At 53.8% G+C, this 13505-nt stretch overlaps 1 protein-coding gene across 20 annotated transcripts in view; it reads left to right on the top strand.

Annotated features, from left to right (window-relative positions):
- Positions 1–13505, top strand: part of NCOR2 (nuclear receptor corepressor 2) — a 402926-nt gene that overhangs the window by 298483 nt on the left and 90938 nt on the right. For 17 of the 20 annotated variants that reach the window (XM_030583492.1, XM_030583491.1, XM_030583493.1 and 14 more), the window contains 3 exons: positions 3866–3990; positions 4910–5082; positions 8455–8517. In XM_030583492.1, the coding sequence (XP_030439352.1) occupies positions 3866–3990; positions 4910–5082; positions 8455–8517 (361 nt within the window). The remainder of the gene's footprint in view (positions 1–3865; positions 3991–4909; positions 5083–8454; positions 8518–13505) is intronic. The other 3 variants (XM_030583488.1, XM_030583506.1, XM_030583508.1) reach the window with 1 other exon arrangement.

Here is a 13505-nt window from a genome sequence, read left to right as displayed (position 1 = left end):
GCTTGGCTCCCCTTCTGTCCCTGGCTCCTCACACACTCCGGGAGCCCCTCACCACCACTCAGCCCGGGCTTGGCTCCCCCTCCGTCCACGGCTCCTCACACACTCCGGGAGCCCCTCTCATCACTCAGCCCGGGCTTGGCTCCCCCTCCATCCCCAGCTCCTCACACATTCCGGGAGCCCCTCTCACCACCACTCAGCCCGGGCTTGGCTCCCCCTCCGTCCCCGGCTCCTCTCACACTCCGGGAGCCCCTCTCACCACCACTCAGCCCGGGCTTGGCTCCCCCTCCGTCCCTGGCTCCTCACACATTCCGGGAGCCCCTCACCACCACTCAGCCCGGGCTTGGCTCCCCCTCTGTCCACGGCTCCTCACACATTCCGGGAGCCCCTCATCACCACTCAGCCCGGGCTTGGCTCCCCCTCTGTCCACGGCTCCTCACACATTCCGGGGGCCCCTCTCACCACCACTGCAGCCCGGGCTTGGCTCCCCCTCCGTCCCCGGCTCCTCACACATTCCGGGAGCCCCTCACCACCACTCAGCCCGGGCTTGGCTCCCCCTCCATCCCTGGCTCTTCACACAGCCGAGCGCAGGCTGTGGCAGTGGCGACGAGAGGGGCTCCCAGAGTCCCAGGGCCACCCGGGCGGAGGGGGGGCAAGTGGAGCAATTTTCCCCAGGCTCCGGGCCCTGCAGGGTATGTCGGAGGCTCCCCCCACCTCCGTCTTCCCCCATCCCCCGGTGTCTCAGCTGGTAAGCGGGCAGGGCGCGAACTGCAGCTGGGCAGCGGGAACTCAGGCCCCGCTGGAGACACCACACCTCTGCAGCATTGTCGGGGAGATGGGGTAAGTGGCATGGTGAGGGGCTGGGCCGGAGCCAGGCACCCCCCGAACCCATCCCCCCCAGCCCTGACCCCCAGCTCCAAGCCCTACCCTTCTGAGGTGGGCACCCCCCCAAACTCATCCTCCCCACCCAGCCCTGACCCCCAGCTCCAAGCCCTACCCTTCTGAGGTGGGCACCCCCCCAAACTCATCCTCCCCACCCAGCCCTGACCCCCAGCTCCAAGCCCTACCCCTCTGAGGTGGGCACCCCCCCAAACTCCTCCTCCCCACCCAGCTCCAAGCCCTACCCCTCTGAGGTGGGCACCCCCCCAAACTCATCCTCCCCACCCAGCGCTGACCCCCAGCTCCAAGCCCTACCCCTCTGAGGTGGGCACCCCCCAAACTCATCCTCCCCACCCAGCTCCAAGCCCTACCCCTCTGAGGTGGGCACCCCCCCAAACCCATCCTCCCCACCCAGCCCTGACCCCCAGTTCCAAGCCTAGCCACTCTGAGCTGGGCACCCCCCAATCCCATCCCCCACAGCCCTGACCCCCAGCTTTGAGCCCAGCCCGTCTGAGCTGGACACCCCTCGACTCCATCCTCCCCAGACCCGAGCTCTGAGCCCAGCCCCTCTGAGCCGGGCACCCTCCAACCCCATCCCCCACAGCCCTGACCCCCAGCTCTGAGCCTAGCCCCTCTGAGCTGGACACCCCTCGACCCCATCCCCCCCAGACCCCAGCTCTGAGCCCAGCCCCTCTGAGCTGGGCACCCTCCAACCCCATCCCCCACAGCCCTGACCCCCAGCTCTGAGCCCAGCCCCTCTGAGCTGGGCACCCTCCCACAGCCCTGACCCCCAGCTCCAAGCCCAGCCCCTCTGAACTGGGCACCCCTTGACCACCCCCCTGATTCCCAGCTCTGAGCCTAGCTCCTCTGAGCTGGGCACCCCCCACAGCCCTGACCCACAGTTCTGAGCCCAGCCCCTGTGAGCCAGGCACCCCCCAACTCAGAGCCCAGCTCCCCACTCAGCCCTGGGCAACAGCAGCACCACCCCCAGGCAGCGACAGCCCATTGACACCAACCATCACTATCACCCAGCAACAGCCCATTATGTAATTGCAATTGTATAGGTACCATTAAAGCAGTTAATGTTTTTAAATCATGTATTTGGTGTATTTTCAAATTATTACAAATTAATTTTTGAATGTATTTCACTAGTTACTTTTTACATTTCCAAATACATGTTACTATAGTATTGCAACTCTTTTTTCTGGAAGGGGCCCCTGAAATTGCTTTGCACCAGGCCTCCTGAATCCTCTGAGGGGCCCTGCCCAGAGTGTGTGAGGAGCTGGGGAGGGAGGGAAACGGGGTCCCCTGGAGCCGAGCCCCAGCTGCAGTGGCGGTGAGAGGGGCTCCCGGAGTGTGTGAGGAGATGAGCGGCTGGCTGGGTTCGTCGGTGCTGAGCAGGTAGCCCCGCAGCCGGAGGTCCTTACCTTCCCTCCCGCTGGGGCTGGGCCAGGGCACTGTGAGGCTGAAGAGCAGCAGGTCCGGGGGGTTTTCCAGGTCCTCGTCCGCCAGCATGTCGGGTGTGAGGGCGGTGAGCACGAACTGATCCACCTTGGCCACCAGCAGTGCCGCGAAGCTCAGGGAGGGGGCTGTGTTCTTCGCACCGCCCCGCAGCCATGCCGCCACCTGGAAGTACTCCCACTCTGCGCCACCCAGCAGCTCCACCCGCATGGGGACAGAGTCGCAGCTGGGCCAGGGCTCGGCTGCAGTGTGCTGGCAGCAGATCCCATGTTTGGGGGGAACCCAGTGCTGGGGCAGCAGGGGGTGTGAGTGGGGGGGCACTGGTGGGGAGGAGGGGGAGCTTGTCTGGGCGGGGGGCAGCCAAAAGCAGATGCCAGCATAGGGCAGCAGGCAGTGGAGAGAATCAGGCTCACTCTTTACGATTGTCGTGTGGCTTGTGCCATTTGAACCCACACAAATAGAAAGAGAGGCACTGAAGTCGTGAGCGCATCCTTAAAGTGAAGCACATGCCTCCAATACTTGGCTGTATCAAGGCCTGGAAGAACACGATGCTTTCCGCTCGCTTCTTGTAGCCCATTTCGATAGCTCTGCACGTCTCAGTTAGCACTAACCCTTTGGGGCCCAAGAGTTCGCTTGGTGCAGAATGCTGGTGCACGGGAGATCTGTGTTCAAACCGCACACCTCTGCCATACAGCTCCGTCCTAGCAGCTGCAAGCAGGACGCACAGGTCATCGGGGGATTAGCCCTTCAGTTTGAGAGTTCTGCCTTTCAGCCTGTGGAATCCTTTCCCCAGGGAAGCTACTCTGGCCAACCCCCGGGGGATTTACTATAGGAAACAGTCCTGTGTTAGCTGGGGAGCTGCATGGCTTAATAAATCACTTCCGTCTCTAATTTCTACGTCTCTGTGGAATTCCTTTCATTTGATGCTAGCCAGAAGGAGGTCTGAGGAACCGGGCCTCCCCCTGCTGTCTTCCTGCAGCTGCAAAATGGAATCCAGCATCATTATTATCATTTTAGAAAAGCTCCCATTTGGTAACATGAAATGCCTGGGTGGGGGAGTGGTACCAATAGAGTTTTGATGGGCACCTGCACAAACCCTCTTAAAGGAGGGTAAAGACAGGTGGGTGCCTCACACCTAGCTGTGTTTGGGGCAGATGGGAGTAACAGCTTCTAAATGAAGTGTCTGTCCAGCTGTGCTGATTCTGCTTCAGATGGTGTGGGGTGAGGTTCACGTCTCCTGCGCAGCATTCACTGCATCACTTGCCCTGAAACGGGTTGTGTAGTTCATAGTCTCTGCAGCTTTGTTGCTTTTGTAGCTAGTGGGAGCCTTTCCATTCACCTTAATAGGTGTTGGATCAGATCCCCAAGTGCAGACCCAAAACGGGCTCTGATCTCTGCATTACGCTTTCTGACCCCCTGGCCTGCAATAGCCCTGCTTGCCCCTTGACTGCAGATGTCCACCCCGTAGCTCAGGCAGTGCTTTGTTGTTTGTTTATTTATTTATTTATTTTTATTGTCCCTTGTTTTGCAGCAGCAGCAGATGCCCCGTAGCAGCCAAGAGGAGAAGGATGAAAAAGAGAGAGAAAAGGAGAAGGAGGCTGAGAAGGAGGAAGACAAACAGGAAACAGAAAACGACAAAGAAGAACTGACAAAGTAAGCAAGTTTTCTCCTTTCTCTCCGCTCCTCGCCCCTAGGGATCGTGTGCACTGGGCTGGGAATGCATCATCTCAGTGCTCCCTCCTTAAGGAGAAGCACACTGAGAGGAGTCGGGGCGCGGGGAGGGGGTGGGGGTTGTCAGTGGTTTGAAGTGCATCCAGCAGAATCTGGGCTCTGATCCCAGTATTGGGTGATCCTTTTGCAGGTTACCTTGGATGTGCTGCATGTACCTCTCTTTTCCTAGCACAGAGCAGGCTAAACCTGCTGCTAGCAAAGGAACGAGTCTATTCGTTCATAGATTTCCCTTCTCCCGCATCCTTGGAGACCCTAGAAGAAGTCACTGACTTGCTTTATAAAGCTGATCAGTCCCTGAAGCAGCTTTGATACCAGGGTTTGTTTTATTGTTGCAAGATATTGCTGCACCTCCTAGAGCCAAAGCAGAACTCAGGATGCAGCGGAGCGCAGGGCATCACCTTTTGCAGTGTTGATGTCGATGTGAGATCTTCCAGCTCAAGGGATTCGACCAGTTTTATAACCGTGCCTGTCTTAGTGCCTGGCACAGCATGGCTTAGCAGGGAACGCCGGATTTGTTGCTGGGAAAGGTTGGCAGGCAGACTGCTAGCTATCTATAACGGGCTTAATACTTGGCTTAGGAGAACATCTGGCTTCATTATATCCAGGCTGCCTAAACATTTACCAGCAGGTCCCTTTCAGGAAGATAAATGAGGAGGAGGTGATGATAAATTCGAATGGCCCAGCATTAAACCTGTCTCTGTCAGGTCTCTGCGCGCTCTTGGGGCTGCAACCATCTGCAGGAAAAAAAAAACAACTCACCCCACCCAAAGTCAGGCAAAGTGCCCTCGTTGCAAACTCCCAAAATATATCCCATCACCCAGTGATTTCCCCGCTCTTGCAGGGAGAAGAATGACGACACGTCTGGGGAGGATAACGACGAGAAAGAAGCCGTCGCTTCCAAAGGGCGTAAAACCGCCAACAGTCAGGGCAGGCGCAAAGGCCGCATCACCCGTTCCATGGCTAACGAGGCCAACCACGAGGAGGCAGCCGCTCCACAGCAGAACACAGAGCTGGGTACGTACCTGCTGGGCACAAAGCCTCCGTAACCAAGGGGGAGGAGGGGTTTGTATCAGTCCAGCCAGCTGGGTGGAGGGAAGACCCTGGGAACAAAGGCTGTTGGGTTTTGCCTCTGTTTTGTCACTGGTTCATTAGGCAGCCTGGAACAAGTCACCATTCCTCGATTTCTCTAACTGGACATGCAGGATGATAATCCTGTCCTACAGCCCTGGCTCTTTAAAATTCCTCCTGTCCTGAGGAGTGGGAGTGATGTTTCACCAGCACCTCAGAATTACCCAGTGGAATTCATCCAGCTGGACAGGAGGCATCTCAGAGGGCCAGGCCTGTGTCTCACCAGGTGAGATTTGCATCATGTGGAACCTCAGTTGGCAAGCCCTGAAGGAAGGCAAAGAGAATTGTGCCATTTTCAGCAAAGATGTGCAGATCTTCATGCAGGCCTCTCTCTACTGCCAGTGGCTATTGAGTGCGAGGCCATCCTGACGGCGTGTTTTACCATGTGATCCGAGGCAGGCTCAGACTGTCCTTGAGAGCTCCACAGCCACTAGATTCACAGTGCGCTGCACCTGCCCGGGGGCCTCACTTGGAGTCACTCGCTCATTTTACCTCACTGCCCTGGCCCCTGGTCCCGCCAGTTTGTGTTGCGCCTTGTCTCAGAAGCAGTAGGGATAAGCGATGGCTCTGATGCAGCTTTTTGCAGTGATCGTGGTGTTATAAAGCCAGGCTTTCCCTTCCTTGCCTTTGTGGGCACCACAGATGATGACTCAGTGAGGGGAAGGCTGGGACAACTCTCTACTTGTAGCCTGTGAGTCCATATTTCTTCCAGAGTAGGAGATCCTCAGCACATCGCTTACTCCTAATATGTTGTGTCCCACATCGTCTGCGCTTGGGACTTTACTAGCCTGTTCGATGCAGCTCTGATTCCCTGCCCCATTTCAGCCAGCCTCCCTGCCGTGCAAACACGTCTGCAGTGATTTCAAAGGAGAGGACCCAATACAGCAACCCCGGAACATCCTGAAAGTGCCATTATGTTTCCTGAGACTTTAGGGCATCTCAGGCTGGCAGGGTGGTGCCTGTGGTGTCAGAAATAAGAGAGAGAAGTCAAACCGATCTCACCCTAAAACGCATGGACAGACGGCTAGCGTAGCCCTTAGTTTGAAATGACAGGAGACAAGGATCCTACATGCAGCTGAGACCCATAGAAAGGTGATAGCTTCCACTGCCAGCCACATGGGGGCTTGTAAGTGTTGAAAAGTGCCATATCCAGGCGATGGTAGATGGTGTCTGCCTTTCCTCCCTTCTGTGACTGACAGAAAGACGGTGGTTGCCCTTGGGAACTATCCATGGCTGTCTTCGATAAGCTGACTGCAGTAGTTGCCTCATTCCCTATAGCAAATACTAAAGAAACATTGATCCATGCCTGTCCGTTGGAGAATTTCCTCGTTGAAAGTATACTAGTATACTTTACTAGTATAAATTAGGTCTGTAAATACGGTTGAGTATTGTCTAAACCCTGGACTGTGAGCTCTCCAGGGCAGTGACTGTCTGTGTGTGTGTGTATAGTTCTAGCATAGTGGGGCCCTGGGCCCTGTTTGGGGTGCTTAGGCATTGTGCCAATAGCGGTAGGGAATAATCCCAGTCATTTAGGTAGCATGTTTCCTCCAGAGATCTCCAGTGGAATCCCAGGCGGGGGAGAAAAGACAGCTGACAATAGTAAAGTGACCGAAGGAAATGGGCTAGTGTCACTGGCATGCCGAAGCAATCAGTTACGTGTTGTGTCTCCCCAGTAGTGATTTAATGTAGGTTGGTGAAGACAGTTACTGCATGTTAAAGTCCTATTGAACATTAAAAAACAAACAACCCCCCCAATACTGTGGTTTAGCTGCAGCACGCTGCAGCTCCCAGCAGACATCTGTTACGTAACTGCTCAACCTCAATAACTACCATTAATCAAACCCAATAGGCCATTTGTCTGACATTTATTAACATACACTAACAGTCTTATTAAAACTCAATTAAATGCCTAGTCAAGTGTGTTTGGGATACTTAAAGCAAATAAATCTTGAAGCCCTGAATTTGCCCATGGAGGGGGAAAGAGAATTTCCAGGTATTGATTTCTTCTACCAGCTGAGCTAATGTGTGCTAGCTGGATCTATGTGGGGACTGTATTTCTAATGGAGGAAATGACCTGCAGTGACTTCCACGAGGTGACACCTGCAATCTGGTGCAGTCAGCTGCGAAGGAGATGCATTTTTCTCACTCCCAGGCCCTGGTACCTAACAGGTTGAGGGCATCAAAGATGTACTCTTCCCCCTCCAGAGCCCCAGAGCCTTGACAGGCTTCTTGGAGATGCTGCTTTTCCTCCCCACCACTGTCCTTTAACCTAGCCTGTCGGCCCAGTTTCCATTTTAAAAGGACATGGTCAAAATCTCCCTCCTTAGTGTTGAAATAGTGGTCTGCCTGTTGGCAGCTGAAAAGGAAATCTGTTTGCTTATTGGGGGCTTTCTGTCTCTGACTCACATACTGGTTTGTTGTTGTAGGGTTTGCTCACGTGTGCCAGGCTGCCAGCAGGATTATTTCAAAGTGAATACATTACTCAGGCCCACATGGAGCATGAGGGTGGAGAATATAAGTGGATGGTGGGCATAGCTGGCACCCATCTCTTACTGTGCTGGTTGGAGGGCACGGTTGCATCCAGGCCTCCTGAGAGTTGCTGTTGCTCCGAGGCTCTCATTGGATGTGAAAGTGAATCTGAGGTAGCCCAAGGTGCTGCATGCAGTCTTTGGAAATCTCTGATCGCCTGGGTATGGCACCATCTCTCTGAGCGCATCAGATTTGCTGATGACTGGTTCCCCCTGCTGACTCTCCACCCCTTGGGGGTTGATCAGTATCGTTGAGATGACCACGACCCTGCAGCCGGTCTGAGTTCTCAGCTCTTCCCACCCCCGGTGACAACACCTCTCCACACGATTAGAAGAAAATCAGTAGCTATGTTGCAGCTTTTTGCTGCGGGACAAGGGCGAGTGGGACCAACATATGACTGGCAAAATGCAGTTACCCTGAGGGGGCTGGCTTTGTTTTCCCAGCCCAAAGCTACCTTCCACTCAAACCTTCCATCGGTGTGACGGATACTATGCAGGCTTGGCGATATTGGGCCTGGCACCTCCCTGCATCTAAACCTGGCGCGGAGGCTTGTGGAGCACTTTGGGGTGCTCCAATGAAAGGTGCTATCCATGTACGGTGTATTCTGATCGGCATGGCTGGCTTTGGGGCGCTAGTAACCCTCCTGAGATTTTCTGGCTCAGTTGCTGTGTTTCGTACTTTTAAATCCCTCTCGCCATGACCACTTGGTTCTGTCTGTTTATTTTTCAGCTTCTTTGGAAATGAATGAAAGTTCTCGCTGGACAGAGGAAGAAATGGAAACGGCCAAAAAAGGTAATACACAATACAGTTTTTTTTCTCCATCTGCCAGTCCTGTTGGTCTGGAAAGGAAGCCAGTTCATGGTATTAGATGGTATGCACCCAGCAGAGACAGTGTGGGTGTGTTACCACACTGAATCTTGGGGACCTAATTCTGCTGTTCTTTACACTGCTTTCACCCACTGTGTAAACCCATTGACTTCAGTGAAGTGACTCCTGATTTATGCTCTATTTAGGTGAGAAGAATGAGGACCTGTATCGTCTGAGAAAAGTGCCTTTATGTTTGTTTTGATAACAAACTACAAAGTTGGCAGCAAGTTTGGGGATTTTGTCAGTACTTGCTCCAGGAGTCATGCGCGATTGATTTGTGTCATGGAAGGACAAGGTGTAACATTGTCCAGGCTCTGTGCTGGAGTGAGGTCACTGCAGGAGACGGCTGCATGGCCAGAACTCGTGTTGATGTCAAACTGGGAAAGCAGTTGGTGGTTTGCGGGCCTGGGCTAGATAGCTGGGGTTTAGCTCTGTGTCACGGAGTTGAAGACTAGAAGGGATCATCTAGTCTGACCACCTGTATATCACAGGCCAGCAAACACCACCCACCTCCACACCAAGTCCAACAACCAGAATTAAACCAGAGTATTATAGCCTAAGGAGACTAAACTATTGTGTGCCACAGGCAGAAAACTGGAGGGACCAAGGTGCCCAGTGTCCCAAGGTCCCTGCAGTGGCAGGAAATTGTTTTAGTGAGATATACCCAGACGAGCCCAGCAGGTAATCCATGATCCATGCAGAGGAAGGCGACCTTCTGCCCCTACGGTCCTTGCCAGTCTGACTTGGGGAAAATTCATTTCTGAACCCGAATTTGAGGTCACTTTCTGTGTGTTCATGGTTCACACGTGGCCCCACAGCGGTAAAAGACATGTACCCTGATGCCCATGCAGGGGGATTCCCATGTGTCAAAAGAGTAGAAGATAAACCCCCCTGGCCCATAACTGCACAATTGCAATAGCCCACTAATGGCAAGTCAGAGTTTCTGATCTCTGCTGCCTCCTTTAGAGGATGCACTGTTGTTTGTAAAGCGACTGCACTGCTACATCATCAAGTGAGAGCCCCTACGTCCCTGAATCGCAATTGCAGATGGGGATTCTCCTGCTGAATGCTGAGACAGGGCCGTCCCTTTTACCGGGGTGAGGCTGCTGGCTGGAGGAGGTTTGTTTTGCATCCTGTGACCGAGAGAGCCCGTCGCTGAGACCGTTGTGTAAATGTGCTGAGTGTAGCAGGCTCCCCTGGCCACTTCCCCCTCATTTGTCGGGCTTCTGTGCCAAGATTTCTGCTGTTTAATTTTTTCCGAAGTCATGTCCTGTTGATCTGCGGTTGAGTTCCCAGCCAGTGCCGAGTGCATCCTGCTCAGCTTGCTCCCGGTCTTCTGGCTTGCGAGTAGTGTAGACGTGCAGCTTCAAATGGAAACGAGCTTCATTTGGGGACAGCAAACTTAGCCAGACCTGCTGGCAGGTGTTAGATCAGTTGGGGAAAAGCACCTGCAGGAGGCACGTGGAGCATAGCCTCTGGCTTCTCCCGTGCCTGCAGCATCCTGGACTGAGCTTACTTCTAGTACGAATACACCAGTATGTTTGGCTTGTTCTCATTTGAGCCATTCTGACCCCTGGGCCAGTCTTGTGTACAAACAAGCGTTACTCTCTCTAGGCTCGTCACTTACTCGACAGACTTCAGTCAGGCTGCCTGGCTGAACTCCAGCTGCTGGGATTAGCAGCTGCCGGTTGGTGGATTTCTGCGGCACAGGTCACTTTGAGCAGTCCCCTCTTTCCGATTTGACTGTAGAAGAGGCATTTAGGCCGCAAGGTGGGGCTGTGCTAAAAGGACCAGTCTTGGTAGCCACCTGCCTAAGCCAGTGTGGAGGATGGAACTGTGGGGAGGTGGCATCCAGTAGCCCCAACATCTACCCAATTTATAAAGAAAGGCAGCAGGCAGTGCTCCAGCTTACGCAGGGTTGGATCAGCCCACGGGAGTGTGGGGTTTGGTCTCCCCCGACCCCCTGGCCATTTGAATGATGTTTCCCCCACACGCTGATCTGTGAAATAGCGAGGTTTCCATCACGGGTGTCTGCAGAGAAGCTAAATTCCCATCTTGCCAGGCCCCAGCCAGCTTCACGAGGCATTTTCCTGCTGAGTGCACCCAGCGACTTCAAATTCGCACTAACTGGCACTTCCAAAGCTTGGCCCTCAGGGCCAGCGCTTCCATTTAGGTGACCTAGGCGGTCGCCTAGGGCTCCAGGATTTGGGAGGGCAGCATTTTGCCGCCCTTGGCAGCAATTCGGCAGCAAGTGGTCCTTCCGCACTCTGGGTCTTCAGCAGCGATTCTGCAGCGGGTCCTTCACTCACTCCGGGACCTGCCACCGAAGTGCCCCAAAGACCGGGAGCGCGGAAGGACCCCCCCCCCCGCCACAGAATTGTCGCCAACGACGGGGAGTGCGGAAGGACCCTCACCAAGGGCGCCAAAAACCCTGGCACCGCTCCTGTTGGTCCTGGAATATTTTTTTTAGCCTGCAGGTAGTTGGCATTCTGAACATTCAAAACGAACCTCAGAAGTCAGTCCCAGGCTGATCCTTCCAGCAGCACGTATGCCAAGGACCTTGGTTTGGGGTAGTAAAGCAGGGTAGTTGAATAATCTCTCCAGATTGCAATCTGAGTGAGCATATTCAATAGCACTTGCATAGCGATGCTAAACGGAGAGATTTTAAATAAGAGAAGGAGATACTATGGCTATACGGTGAGACCGCAGTGGGGAATACCATATTATTAAGTTAACTAGGGGAACGAGAACCTTGTAAGGGTGAAGTTCTTGTTTAACGACACTTTTTTTATTTTGTAGTAAACTTTGATTTGATAGTCTGCCAAAACATACAGCGATTGATATAATTATGGTGCCATGTGTTCTGGTATCATCGGCTTCTTCCATTGTGACTGTGATTCAGAGGTACAAGCAGGCGGTTTTGATTAGCTGTAGTTGCTCCCGGAGTTTACCCACCACCTAGTCCAAAAGCAAGTGGGGTGAGAGTGAATCCACTCCCCTTGGGGCTTCAGCCCTATCTTGGACCTGATCGAGTTTTCACTGCAGGATGGTTTATCCTTGCCCCGGACCTGGGAATGCTTAGCTAGCTGCTAGGTTCGGGGGATTTATCGAAGAGCTAGTAACCATTCTAGGTGCAGCTCAGGGCTTTCCCCAAAGCTTTAACATGTGGTTTTACTTTGAAAAGGGACTACGTAATGGTTGCACCTTCTTACTCTACAGCTTTTCCTCCCTGTGCATCACTGAGGCTCAGATCTGCTGACTTCAGTGACAAAAATAAGCTTTGGCCGCTTTTCAGTCCTGCAAACTGTGCAAGCCTAGGGCTAAGGGGTCTGTCCTACTTTGTGCATCAGCTGCTCCTGTGCAAACACATGGAAAGCAATGGATTGCACAGGTGAGGCCATGCTCTGAGGACAGTGGGTGGCTGTGCAGGTGTTGTATGGTCTGCAGCACCTTTAGCTCAGGTGATGATGCACAAGAAGGGAAGCGACCCCCACTTGATTCTCAGATAGCCAGCCTGAGTTTTCAGGGCTGGCAGTTAGAAACACCAGCCTTTTTACTAGTAAACTAGCACACGCATTAATATTAAATGAATTAAACAGAGGTCCACATGAAGCCTTCTTCTTAGCCACCTTCTGCTTAGCCTGCGTGCATGTGGAAATGCACTTCATTGCGTGCGTGTGTATGTGCAAAATGTCCAGATTTCTGCTTTGTTGCCCCTTCCTAGCACTAAAACCTTGTGCTCTTGCAAGGAGCTGTCAGGTTGGATGCAGGGTAAGCGGCAGTGTAACACTGCGAAGGCACAGGGTATGTCCCCTGCTGCAGAGAGAACCCCTCACCACTGCACATGCAATCACCCACGCTTGCTCCGTTCCAGTGTAAAAACCTGCTGATTGAAATAAACCTCGGAAAGAGGCTGACACACAGCTTCTATCTGGTCTTCGGTTCACTCCCCCTTCCAGAAGTGCTGTGGGCTAGCCAGGAGGCAGGCGTGGGTACTGGGACATCTCCATCATTGGAGGTTTTTAAGAGCAAGTTAGACAAACACCTGTCAGGGATGGTCTAGATAATAGTTAGTCCTGCCATGGGTGCAGGGACTGGACTGGATGACCTCTCAAGGTCCCTTCCAGTCTTGTGATTCTGTGACAGGAAGATACAGGGGTAAGAGCAGTGGAAATGAGCCCATACAGCGTTAGGTGATTCTCCTGGACAGGTCGAACCCTTGTGCTGGCAGGGGAGCATCACCAGGTATCGGGGACAAAATCAGATACAGGGGCCAGATTCGCTCCAGGGGATCCTTTGCTTCTGAAAAGCATCAAATTGAGCAAGAGCATAGCCTGGCCCTGTCTAGTCCCAGGGTAACCTCATGCACTTCTGGGGCCGGGTGGCCTGGGGCAGGAAGTGGCAGACAGCTTGCACTGCTGTGGTCCCCACTCCAGCCTAACACACGGACGGGGCAGGGGCTGGAATTTGTTAGCTTCCTGTGTTAGCATCCGCATAGGGGACCCTTAAGAGGTGACAAATCTCCCCTCCCCCAGCATCTCCTTTGTAATGCTCATGTATTTTTCAGCCTCCTAATCCTTGATTAGAGGTGGGGCCCGGGCACTGATGTTCACATCTGTCAGTCCAGAAGCAGGTTCAGGTGGGAGAGGTTGCTTCAGCCAGTTATGGTAAAGGGCAGGCTGCAGAGTTGGGCCCCAGCTCCGCGCTTGCCTACAATTCTGGTCCTGTCCCACCCAGGGGTCGATCAGGCCCCATTGTGGTTTGTCCTGGCATTCTCTTTGCCCGCAGTTGCTTAGCAGTCCGGGTGGGGTGGCGGTGGCCCGCGGAGCTGCTCTCTCTGTATCATACTGGTCTCTCTGTCACAGCATGTGTCGTGTTTCTTCACTAGGTAGCAGAGAAACCCCAGGGTCTGC

This window comes from Gopherus evgoodei, chromosome 13, assembly GCF_007399415.2.
Source record: "Gopherus evgoodei ecotype Sinaloan lineage chromosome 13, rGopEvg1_v1.p, whole genome shotgun sequence".
NCBI classification, from domain to species: Eukaryota; Metazoa; Chordata; order Testudines; family Testudinidae; genus Gopherus; species Gopherus evgoodei.
Note: the sequence above shows the minus strand (reverse complement) of the source record. Positions and strands in the feature narration are given on the sequence as shown.